The sequence below is a fragment of the Agelaius phoeniceus genome, chromosome 5, assembly GCF_051311805.1.
Source record: "Agelaius phoeniceus isolate bAgePho1 chromosome 5, bAgePho1.hap1, whole genome shotgun sequence".
NCBI classification, from domain to species: domain Eukaryota; kingdom Metazoa; phylum Chordata; class Aves; order Passeriformes; family Icteridae; genus Agelaius; species Agelaius phoeniceus.
The window spans coordinates 40,089,417-40,102,345 of NC_135269.1; the positions used below are offsets into that span (position 1 = coordinate 40,089,417).

Sequence of the window (12,929 nt, forward strand, 5' to 3'; positions counted from 1 at the left end):
GGATGGGACTGTCCCACTCTGCTCTGCACTTGTATGGCTACACCTTAAGTCCTGTGTGTAGTTTTGGGCACCATAATATAAAAAAGATATAAATCTGTTAGAGAGTGTCCAAAGGAGGGCCAGGAGGATGGTGAAGTGCCTTGAGGGGAAGCAGTATGAGGAGCAGCTGAGGTCACTTGGCTTATTTGGCCTGAAAAAAGGAGACTGAGGGGACACCTCACAGTGGTCTTCAACTTCCTCACAAGGGAAAGCAGAGTGGCACGTACTGATTTCTTCACTCTCGTGACCAGGTACAGGACTCCAGAAAAGGTCATGAAGCTGAGTCAGGGGAGGTTTAGGTTAGATATCAGAAAATGATTCTTCACCCAGAGGGTGGTCAGGCCAGGAACAGGCTCCCCAGGGAAGTGGCCACAACATCAGCCTGACAGAGTTCAAAAAGTGTTTGGGCAACACTCTCAGGCACATGGTGTGATTCTTGTGGCTGTTCTGTGCAGGGCCAGGAGCTGGACTTTGACAGTCCTTGTGGGTCCCTTCCAACTCGGGATATTCTATGATTCTATGATTTTAGGTCTCACTGTAACAGGCCAAGAGACCATGGAAGAGCAAATGAAGAAAGGACAGAAGAATCCTGCCAACTTACCTGTGGGAATCTTGGGGGTAGCTTAGTTTTAATAGAGTTTCCTGAACTCTTCAATTTGTGCCCCAGACAGTACCCAGACATATCCCTGTGTCTGCTGCTCTGAGGACCTGCTCTTTCTAACCTAATGCCTGCATAATGGAAACTCCATGAACTTGGATGCAAACTGCAATCTTCCTTAAGAAGAGAAGGCTCATCATCTTGGTGGGCCCCCAAGAGGCAGATCTGGGACCAGGCAAAAAAAACTGGTTTTTGATTTGATGCCCTATCAGCCTGGCCTGTGCTATGGTGCTCTCTGCCTGGTGGGTACTTGCTTATCCCCAAATACACAGTTTAGCCCTTAGCTCAGCACAGTGAGTCCTGGGCCAGGAATGGGTGTGTCACTTTTTGGGGAGCCTCCTTAAGATGTGTAGTTCTGCTAAGTGCCCACCCCTGGGGGCCCTAACAGCAAATTAACTTCTCAGGCACATGCCTGTCGTCCTGGGACAAAAAAAAAAAGACTACTTGCATGCAGAGATTTTACAAATTTGGTCATCGTGACCAAACTTTATTACCCATATTATGTAACTGTGACAAAGTCTAGGAATCAAGCAACATGGGGATCACAGAGGCTATTATGTTTATTGTGCTGAACAGACTGTGATAAACCATTAAAGGAACATTTTCAACAAGCAAGCGATTTGAAGTACAATCATAGACAGCAACTCTACATGAAGAACAAAGCAAAAAGTTAGAAGACACTCAAAAGGAAAAGTAAACTGTAGTTCAACATCTCGAAGCAATTTTTTTTTCCTGCAAACACACCTCTCTTGCAGAAATGGTAGAAGAGTTACATGTCCAGTCATAGTTAGCAGTGACCAATGACAGCAAAGAACAGTCGTATAAAATTTATCTCCCACAAAAATAAACTATATATATAAAAAAATTTTATGATGTTCTCACTGACTCAATGGCCACATGCAATTTTTCCGTCTGAAAAAATGAGGTATAGTAGGCCCTAAGAGGTAGTAATGTGTTTTGATTGTACTACAATATATAGAAAATGTAGGATTCAGTTCATCAGAGTGGTAAGTCTCTCAGAGGTTGAAGAGTGACACACAGAGAGCAATTATTTCTGTGTCATCCACTGAATACCGTGGCTTAAAAAATGCAACAAAACCCCTCAGACCCCAAAAGGGACTTGCTAAGGCATGATTTGATGCCCTTTGAAGTCAGCAAAATTCCTATTACTGCCTTCAAGTGACACTGGATTTGGCCTGTTAGAGCTACTTATAGCTAGGATTATTTCTCTTTCACTCGATATTATCATGTCTAGTTACAATATCCCAACCAGCTCTTTCCCAGCCACTGAACCCCGCGCAGTGTTTGTGGAGGTCTGTGTTTCTTGACACTGCCTCTTGGGAGAAGCCAGTTATCCTTAACTGCACTTGGCTCCACGCTAAAGCCATACCAACAGATGCCTTCCTGAGAAACTACCCCTGGCCCAGTTATTAATACAATGGTACAAAGTACTGACTAGGAAAGAGAGGAAGAAGGGAAATAAAACAGAAATAGAGAAAATGAAATTGGAGGTGGGGGAGAGAAAGAACAACAAAAGTGAGAGAGGAGAGAATAAAAAACCTCTACATAAGAAGCATTTAAAATAAATCTGGCTGAAACATATTACAAAATCACATTTGTGTAAAATACACGAAAATACTTGTCAAGTATTTTCTTACAATCTACTAATTTTTTTTTTTAAAACACATATTTGTGATTGCATTATGCAAAAGCTGAGCTTGTTGCTTCCCACCTACAAAGCTTCAAGTTTCTTTGAAGGTTTTTTTTGTTCATTTTTTATATTTTTAATACGAAAGTAATTTAAAATGTGTTCATTTTCCACAAGTTATTTTACAAAAATAATTTTGAATTAGGGATTAGTTGCAGTCCTGTTTCAAACGTCTCAAAACTGATGCTGAAAGTAACAAGTTCATTCCATTTAAAGTCTGGAGGTAGGTCTTTGTCAATCAATTAGTCCATTTCTTTAAACAATTCATTTGAGGTACAAACTTGGACAGTAATATTTAAACTTTACAGCTAAATTTTTTCTGTCATGTAGTGTCCTTGAAGAAAATTATCCTCACAAACCTATCAGCAATTCAGTACAAAAATATATTCAAGTTAACAGTACATTACACAGAAGTCTAGCAGAGAATAGAGTAAGTACATAAAATAAAACTAAACAAAACCAAAACCAAAAACCCACACAAAAAAAGGAAAAAATCAAACAAACCAAGTGAAAGAAAAACACATAGTCATGCTGAAACACAAAAAAGACATTGCTTCCTTAACTGCAAAAAAGGTTGAAATAGAAATAAGGGGAAAATGCAGATACTCATGATTATCTACCCAGTAAAAATTTCCTGCATTGAATGTGTATAGCAGCATGTATTTATCAGTCTGTTGAGTTATTTGTAAAAATCAGAGGTAGTATTGAATAGTGGGGTAATATTGCATCTGGTGCTAAAAGTGCTGCTTTGAATGAAAAGATGGAGAAATGTCACTGGCACAGAGGTGCTCAGTGAACCATCCTATGTCAAAATACATTGCTTAATGTAATGCACGAGCTTAGCTGAGGTACATGGTGTTCATTCTTACATTGTGACTGATGAGTAATGAGGAAAGATTCAATTCTTTCAAACTACTGGTACAGGGCAAGTGGAATTAGTAGAAACTAAGCAAAAATCTGGATTATTTTTCTTCAGATAAATTTATGATTAATTTCTAGGTACCTTTCTGTATGTTTTTAAAGACTTTTATCAATAAAGACTTACTCATTAATGGCATAAGAGTGGTGTCAGTCATTCTTATTTCCATAGAAAACTCCTGGCTCTAAGAAAGCCAACTCCTTGGCTCCCTATTATCCAGATGATAAGGACTGTTCATTTGGTTTACTACTGCTTGTGCTGATATGTTTGTATCTAAAACTATACAACGTATCTTTGTCTTTTTTCCCTTTTGCAAAATGAAAGTACCTTTTTCATGTTGATTTCTTTCTTCTGATTACCAACTGAAGGAAATGAAAAATCAGCTTTCATTTTTTTTTCCCAAAATAATGGTAAGTCTTAAAAAAAAAAATCAAGTACAAGTCTACAAGAAGGTTACAAAAGAAAAAGAATAGTATCTACCCCCTATCTTTGGTGGTCTAAAACAGGGAGTTCACTAAGTAGGGAGTGGGTTGCTGGAAGTGTTGCAAGGCGTGAGTGTTACACACCCAGCCTTTCCTATTTCAATGCCCATTACAATGACTATGTTACAAGTTTCTTGTTTATATGCAGTGCATGAATGACATAAACCTGATTTGGAGCTCTTCTTGACCCAGTCACCCTTACTTAGCAGCTCAAACAAACTATTAGTAGGTTAGGAAAAAAGAAAACAGTAATTAAAAGTTGCATCGTTAATCTGTGTCCCCTTTGTGTTACAGCAGTTTTTCACTAGACCTAGGACTGTGAAGGGATTATAAAGAAGATGATTAGTCAAATCCTTTTTAAGGTTATGTGATTTTTTTTTCCCCCCAGGCAAAAGTGGAAAGACCATGGCAATAGAAAGTAAGTGGTCAAGGCAGTGTCTTCTCCCTTCAAAAGACCCAACTGCTGATGAGGTAGAAATTGCATGGTGTGATCTCCTAGTCTTCTTCTGCAGATTCTTGTGAGGACGTTTCTTCAGTCTCTTCCTAGAAAACACAAATGGGAAGGATAAATACCGTGGTGACCAGGCATCTTAGGCTGCCAGTTCAGCTGTCCCTCACACAGCTGACAATTACCTCTTGAGCTAATAAAATGCCCTTTACAGTTCCTGTGATGTCTCAAGAAGCCACCTTGGGGAGGAAGGGAAGGTACCCTGCTCTCTGATCCCCCCACCTTGCCTTGCCAAGTTTTTCTTCTACTCCAGGAGATGTCAAGAAAAAGCATTCTGTGCCATGCTTTGTCACTGGCCTCTTATGGCCAGCAGACATGGGCAGCAAGAAAATGGAAAGCATTTTGAGCACATATCCAATCCTAAGCAGCTGCTCTGGGAAGCCTTCTCCTCCTCATTGGCCCTAGTGCTGCTTCATGTTTGCCTTCAGCAAGCCTGCCCAAATGTGATGTTCTTATCCTGCTTTTTTAAACAAATATTCAGTACCTTTCAGGACATGGGTGGTGAACTGGGGGCAACTAACATTTCTAATAAAAGGGGCTGTCAATGAAAAGCTGTTTTTTATCAAACATTGAACATCATCCCCTAAGACAGCACGTGAAAAAGATCTAGGAAGAAGAGGAATTCACCCCCTCAGCCAACTGAGACCTTTGAAGAATGACCAGCTTAAAACAGCTTATAACAGTCTTCATACTTTAATAGATTTGATTTTCCACATGGCTTCATTTTGTCTGGGTGGCTAACTGACACAATTTATAACTCTCTTCCTTTCCCAGGCCACTACAGTACACCATTCAGCAAAGCTTGCCTTAAAGCTTGCCTGCCTTATACGACCAAACTTCCATTCATTAGTGTTTGAAACACCTCAGCTGTGAAGGGCTCCTAAATGCTACCATGTGTGACACTGCTGCAGAGGAGCGGCATCAAGGAAAAACACAGTGCTTTAATCATAGGCCACTGCTTACTGCAATCCCCTTTCAAAAGGTTTCGACCTCCCCCTGCACCTCCCTGCAAGAAAAGGCCAAAAGAAAGCTGTAAATCCAGGGAATAAACATAACTATAAATGAACGGATGACAGCTTAAAAAATATAACCATAGCAGCATCAAGCCATGAGATTTCACACTGGTTTTGTTTAGTCTGCTTTGGGTTATGTGGGAAAAGTGAAAAGCATGAAGGAAATGCTCCCCCCCTCTTCCTTCATACCCCCACCCCTGCTAAAGCTTGGGCCTCAGATATTTAGGCCAGTAGGTTTATACCTCCTGACAAGGAAACAGGCCATGACCCTGGGGTACTCTCTTGAGCACCAGGCACAAAGAAAGATGTAGCATGATCAAAGCCGTGGATAGAGCAGAGAGAGCAAAATCAAGTGTCAGCTGCCCTCTGACCCTGAATTTTCAATTCTTATATTCCAGATGACACTGATCTATCGTACAGATGAACAATTTTTTCCTCACAACAACTACTGTCTACTTGTAGCTGGGTTATATTCACAGCACTGGAACAAAAATGATTCTCAACTCATGAAATGATCAAGCAAATTTTACTCTGTCTCTGGTGGCACTGGGGAAACTGAGCTCACACTCCATCAAATCCCATTAATGCATAATGCATTTTTCCGGCTTATCTTCTGTGCAGAGCAGGACTGGTACAACATTTCAGTCAAGAAGAAAAATGGTATTTTCAGGCACCTACCGGAGGGCTAATTTGGGCTGCATGTGGAGAAACACAGCAAAATATGTCGGTTTGAACCTTGGTAATTCAGAACTCAGAATGACTGCGGCAAACCCCTGTTTTGCCTCCAAGCCAAGTATTTCAGTTAAAAAATTACTACTGTGGGTTCTGTACTCTTAACATAATACAGGTAGACGTGTTTTGGTATTTGATGATGATCACATGTTTAATTTCTTACAGTGCTGTGGTCAGCCTCTGATTATCATTTCCTGGAAGACGGCAGCACACGTGTGGGTGTGGAGCGGCAGCTCTCTTTGTTTTATGCTTGGCTTGTCAGGAGACTACTGAAACCTGATGAAATCATTTTTCCATGAAGGTAGACTTCCGATCACAAAGTAAGAAGGATGGGGGAGAGGCAAAGTATGTGAAAGGACATACTTCAAAGCTCAGCCAGGGTGGCCACAAGAGAGCTCTTTTTAGTTAAAAAGTTGTCCACTCTAGTGATTTTTACTATGAATCTCACAGTATTTTTTTCCCTAGTAATCCTTGTGCAGTGACCAAGAAAATAAATGAGAATTTCTTCCTTCATACACTTATATGTGCTCATGTAATGAAAGAAGCTTCTCTCACCTACACATGTATGTGCAAATATGTGTACCTGTAATACTGGGAAGGATGAGAAACTAAAAATCAAGCTAACACCCCCCCCCCCAATAATGTAATTAATAAGCTAATTATTAAAAAAAAAATATTTGAGACTGACAAACTTCAAAATCATATCACTGTTGGGAAATACTTTTTTATGAAGAAAATCTTTTCAAAGGAATCAGATTGTTCATTCCTTGCAAAAGCCTACAATGCCTCTGTTGCAGATGAGTGTTTTAAGCCAACCTATCATGTAAGCTTCTTGTCAAGACACTGATGGAGACATGACTGCTTATCTGAAGGCTTACAATTCAAACAAAGGGATACTACAAATCAGACATATATGAAAGGAGAGACCTAAAGGAAGAAGTGAGTAGAGGTTCTGAAAGACAGAGTACAGATGTATAATGCAGGAACAGAGAGGGACTTTTTGCACTTGTGAAAAACTGGTTGCAAATATCAGAAGGTTGTGCAGCTGGGATCTTCAACCCCACCTCTGCCTCAACAGCACCCGCCACCCCTGCACACACACTTTCCAAAAGATGGAGGGTGGGGCAGGCATTTTGAAAACTGTAACCTTCGGAAGTTGAAAACCGGCTCTGTGCTGAGTCACTTCCGCCAGAGATTCACTGAAGTGCTGGCACTGTCAGGGCACTGGACACCTCAGGGGAAGGATGCTTACCAGTAGTAAGCACCCTCCAAGCACTTGCAAGTCCTCACAGACCTGCAAAGGTCAATGGCACAGCCATCTGTCATGGTCCCCGAGTCAAAAGTTGAAGGAGGAACTGGGGCTGGAATTAATTGCTTTGTAAGTCCAGATGTGCTTCCAATAAATTTGAAGAGAAGGGAAAAAATTTAGAAGGAAAGCATGGTCATTAGAGCAGACATTAGAAATCCAAGTCACTCAAAGTGTGATAGCTATGCAGAACATAAATTCAGCAACACCATCACAGGATGCACCCAGCAAAGAAGCAAAAGTTTTGGGTTACACGGCAGCTTTAATTGAGGGTGTTCTCACTTAGGTGCATTCACTTTAGTTGTGGAGGCAGAATGGTGACATGTGTAAATTGACCATAAAAGTGCATCGACCCAGTTTTGCCTTGAACGGCTACTTCCTAGGTTATTTGTTTTCTGCTGCAGCAAACTAGTGAGAGGTTGGGCCAGCAGACTGCAAGGAGAAATCTGAGAAAGCTTCAAACCAGGCTGGATCTGGCCAACAGGGAAACCACAGCCATGAAGAGCTCAGGAAGCATAGGACAAATACTCGAAGAACAGGGTGAGTGTTCATATCCATAGCTCAGGCTTTACTCCTGCTGCTACGACAATATGCCAGGTGACTTCCCATGCATCCATGTGTACATCCCCATACATATATCTGCAGGGGGTGATTGGCACAGGGACCAGCTGCAGAGGCAGTTTCACTTGGCACACTTGGTCATTCGCAGGTCCCATGAATGAGTATGTTTGTCCTGAGTTGCTATAGGACATAGCATGATGTTATATGACAAAGGCAGCACACTCAGCAATTTCCACCCTTCGCTGCTGTAACTGCCCCGTCAGACAGGGAGTGATAGGGAGCTGGTGTCTCTCCCAAAACAAGGGCTGCAAGGTGGCTTTCTCCACAGCTCATAAAGAAGCCTTTTCCTGAGGGGCATCACCGGCAAGGCGCTGGCAGATGTGGACACTAGCCTGGACCCTCATCTCTCACTGAGGCTGGCCTCCCACAGGAGAGAAGACAAACTTTGCAATGACTCACAGCAGATATCTGCCCTCAGAAGGGCTACTCTGCAGGGGACTGGGATCACTGTTGTTAGCCCTGATTTAACTGGTGAAGGTAACAAAAAAGGAACAGGAGGCAGGACAGCAGGTTTCAGTTAGAAGTGCTGTCTGCAGCCAGTATGTTTATTTGGGCTAGCCAACACAGAATTTTGAAATATGACAACCTTAGTGGGATCTGGTTGCCTGAAGACAGCACCTGATGCCGTTTTAGATGCCCTGGACATCTCATCTGGTAAAATAAGCCAGAAAGGTGCTGGTCTCCTGTGTCATGCCCTCCTTCTCTGTGTGGATCCCTGTGAACCCCTGGGACACCTGCGCAGAGCAACTGTGTCAAGATGTGTGGACCCGTGAACCCTCTCCAGAACTATGAAGTTTAATCTCTCCTTTCGAAGTCTCAGTGCTGTGGAAAAACAAACTGGTGCCAGACGCTTTTCAGTGGTGCCCAGCAACAGGACTCAGAGGAATGGCCATAAACTAAACCACAATAAGTTTCACCTCAACATGAGAAAAAAATTCATCACACTGAGTGTGGCAGAGCACTGGAATAGGCTGCCCAGGGAGGTCATGGGGTCTCCCTCTCTGGAGACTTTCAAACCCTACCTGGACATGTTCCTGTGTCACCTGCTCTAGGTTACCCTGCCTTGGAAGGGGGTTTGGACTGATGATCTCCAGAGCTCCCTTCCAACACAAATGATTCCATAATTCTGTTATTCATTGCTAAACCTCAGAGGTGGGACCATCCAGAATGGAGCTGTGCCACAAACAATTGTATTTAAATGTCAGCGTCTTTTCAGATCAAAATCACCCCCTGATCCCAAGAGACTCCTTTCCCACGACATCCTGTGCAGGTGAAATGTAACTCTACCTGATGCCCAAGACCTCTGTTTGGTGATCCACTTTTGGCTAGTGCAGGCTATTTTTTCCTGAAATTACAAGCAGCCAGTTGCATCCTAGTGGCCTGAAGAACAGACATACTTAGTTTGGTCAATGTATGTCCTCTGTGATTTTTTTTGGTGGACACCCACAAACTGATAAAAGCAAAACCTGATGACGAAATAATTGTTGGGAGGAGCATTTCCCCACCTGTAGCAAGGTAACTGTGGCATTTTTGTAAAAATGTTTGTTCTGTTCTAATACCCTGGACAAAACTTCAAGGTTAAATGTCTTGGCCCCATGAAACTCGCTGGCAATTCACTTTTTTCACCTTCTGCTCATGAATTTCTGACCTGCAGATTAAAAACCTAAAACCCATTTTGAAATGAACTGCAGCATCACAGTAACGCTGCATAGGGAGCCTCTGAATTTGCTACAGCTTTTATTTTATAATGAAGTATTAGCTATTGGCACAGATTTTGCTGGCTGCTTTCTAAGCCCAAGAGGGTATGCTTGAATAGATATGTCAAAAAGAACTGCTGACAAGAGCAACTTGCAAACTGTGGACCATTGTCTGCTGTTAACATGTCTGAAATCCCCTGGCATGCAAGCTAATATTTTCAGAGGAGTCCCTGAAATACAGGGATAGGAATAGATGGCTTCTAGAGCAGAGGCCAGGGCCCTGACTGCCCAGCTGAGACGGTGCCATCCCTACTGCTCCACAGCCAAAGCACCAAACTGCTTTAGACATTCTTACAGCACTAACAGACACTCAGTGCAGGTTTGCTGTGTGAAGCTTAGGGTGGGATCTGCTGCTTAGAGCTCTGCACTCTCTGCAAAGCACACAAGTGAGCTCAGCGACAGGTGCCACTCAGCAGTAAGGCAAAGTTTAACTCTTAACAAAGTTTAAGAAGCTGGATTCAGAACTCAAATTGTTGCAGGTATACTTCACATGTCACAGTGAAAGGCTTTATTAGTGCAGAACAGATCACCATGACCATATACAGAAAAGGCCATGCAACCCTTCCAACTGCTGGATTAAAAAATTAATCCAGCAGTTTTGAGGATTAATTTTGAGGAATTATTTCAGTACAGAAACTCTGTCTCTAAACACATATAAGTCAACCAGACCACGAGCAAGCAATTGCTGTGCACTGCAGCTGCTAGCATGCTAGAAGGAGCACAAATTCTTTAGCTTGGTGCCTAACAGGACAGTCAAAAACTCTGGCTACAGAGCAGTTCTGAGACTCCCTGCCTTCTACTGCCACTGTTTCTGCAATCATTGACTAAGTCATGGGACAGCCCTGGGAGCTGTAAGCAGGCAGGTTCCCCCCCCAAGGAAGTACAACTTTCAGTACTTTAATGACATTAAATATAAAGAAAGAGACAAATAGAGAGATGCAGCTTGGGGTTGAGATGCAGGGACTGGAAACCAACATTCTTGCTTTAAATGTGTAAGTTCCTATTGACCTAGCCTCTAATGGCCCACTTTGTTATGTAAAGACATTGGCCCTCAAAAGAGCACAGATTTGGCCATAGCATGATGGCATAGCAATATTTAGATACCAGCAAGCAGCCTTGCTGAGCTGCCGCTTAACTTTCCCAATGCCCAAGTGCTTGCTGCTGGGCATGTGCAGAGCTACCCAATATCTTGTGAGCAATCTAAGGGCTATAATGTATCCTAAGGATTGATTTGACTTAGTGATGTCCTCAAAGTTTTCACACTCGGGAAGGCAATGTATAATAGATAGCAAAAATAAGACCTTTTCATTTTAATAAAATTGTGTACATGTAGGCAATAGCACTGGATTGGAAATTCACACATGGACTTGTTTTGAAATCCCCATGCTCTCTGATTTGAAGTAGGTATTCAAGATGGGTTTTCTACCTTCTAGGAAGAAGGCTCTCCCATAAACTTTTGTGTATGGAAGAAGCATCTTTCTTCTATTAAAATCAGTCCACTTTTATATAAATAATCAATTATTCTGTGAAAGACAGAAAGGGAGTACAGAAAATAAAGCCAAAACCTGACTCTCTCCTGCAGGTCACCAGCCTGTGGTTTTTTTAGCTGCATAGTAAGCAAATTAAGTGTGTCCTCTCCTTTTAAGGCTGGAATAGCACTGCTTGACTAGCAAAAAGGCTGCTCATGGGGATTACTGGATAATACACATCCCCAGCTGTTGGAGGAAGTGATCTAGCTGAGGCAGCTGAGTGAAGTTGCTGGGGCTGTGCTGGGACTCAGCTGGTAGAGGTCAGAGAGAGTTAACCATCCTTACACACACAGGAACCACTACTACAGATCCCTTCCTCTGCTGGAGGAAGTATGTTGCCAGGCTTGGCCAAGTTTTGGTCCTTAAGCAACAGGTTTAGATAACTGGAGGGGACCAAGACATTGCCTAGGAGGATTCCCACAGGACAGGACAGGACATTCCTCTTTAAGTCAGAACAGCTTACTTAAAATATAGATTCAAGTCTATTCTTCCTGTTACATTAAGGGGGAATAAAAAACATTTCTCCATCTCCTAGCTTATCTCCCACTAGGACAACTGTTTGATATAATGGAGTGAGTGATAAGGAATCTCTCTGGTTACTTTGAGAGAAAGGGCTTTATCTGACACAGGAGTTTTAAATCCAGGAGGGCTCACACTGAGAACTTCCAGAAACAGGAATTAGTCTGACTGACATTTAGTTAAAACCTAAATGTACCTGCCTTAGGTTCTGCCTCTCAATTTCTCATACACATGATCTTGAATGGACCTCAGCTTTAGGTGCCCAACTTTGCCATGGATTATAAAGCAGCCCTGAAATTAACTCAGCAATGAGGTTCCTGCAAGGCAGCAAGTCACTCAGTGCCAAAGCCTGTGTGGCTGAAGCCTTTTGAAATTGAGACTCAGCTGTCTAAGTTACGTCAGGCCAGATTTCTTAAACGCGTTTTGGCATCTGACTACAGCAAGTGCCTTTTTGACCTAAGCAGGTCAAAACACTTTGAAAAAATCTGTTCCCCATGTGATTAAAAGGAGACTGAAAATCCTCAGCAAAATCTCAGTACTAGTCAGAAGAATTTTACAGGAAACACCATTTAAAGTCTGCAAAGCACAGACCTAAAGTGAAAATGGTGCTTGAAGCAATTGCGGGTGCTATGCAACACTGACAGAGATGTATTTTGTCTTGGAGAGCTTCAACCCTACAATATATAAACATTTCTGGTGGGAAGGAAATAAAATATTAAGAAAAAGAAGGCAGCGGTGCTGTTAGAAACATATACAACTGAGCTGGACTGACCCCAACTCTGAGAAGCTGCTCTTACAAACCTCTTGTGGATGCTGTAAACTGGAGAATGGTAAACTGCTCTGCATTCGCAGCCAAAATCCAGACTGGAGCATAAGGCAAGCAGAGGCTCTAATAATAGTCTCTAATCACTAATATTTGTGTCCATAATTAGATGAAAGAAGATGGATGCCAACCTTAAAAATTCTTAGACTTGCCTAGTTCACTGAAATGCTGTGGGTGACTGTGTTAGCTCTGATTTCTTGTGGCACTGGAGATGGAAAAGCCCAAAAGGCTACTGGAGCCCACAAAGGTAAACCTGAGTGAATCTGCCTTCTCCTTGAGCCCTTGAAATACTTGAAACAGCACCAGTTTCTCTGC

General features: G+C 42.3%; 1 protein-coding gene across 1 annotated transcript in view; it reads right to left on the reverse strand.

Annotated features, from left to right (window-relative positions):
- Window positions 1–1,154: 1,154 nt before the first annotated feature.
- Window positions 1,155–12,929, reverse strand: part of HMGA2 (high mobility group AT-hook 2) — a 111,450-nt gene continuing 99,675 nt past the window's right edge. Inside the window, exon 5 of the mRNA XM_054632215.2 lies at window positions 1,155–4,349. Coding sequence (XP_054488190.1) covers window positions 4,302–4,349 — 48 coding nt within the window. The 3' untranslated portion in view covers window positions 1,155–4,301. The remainder of the gene's footprint in view (window positions 4,350–12,929) is intronic.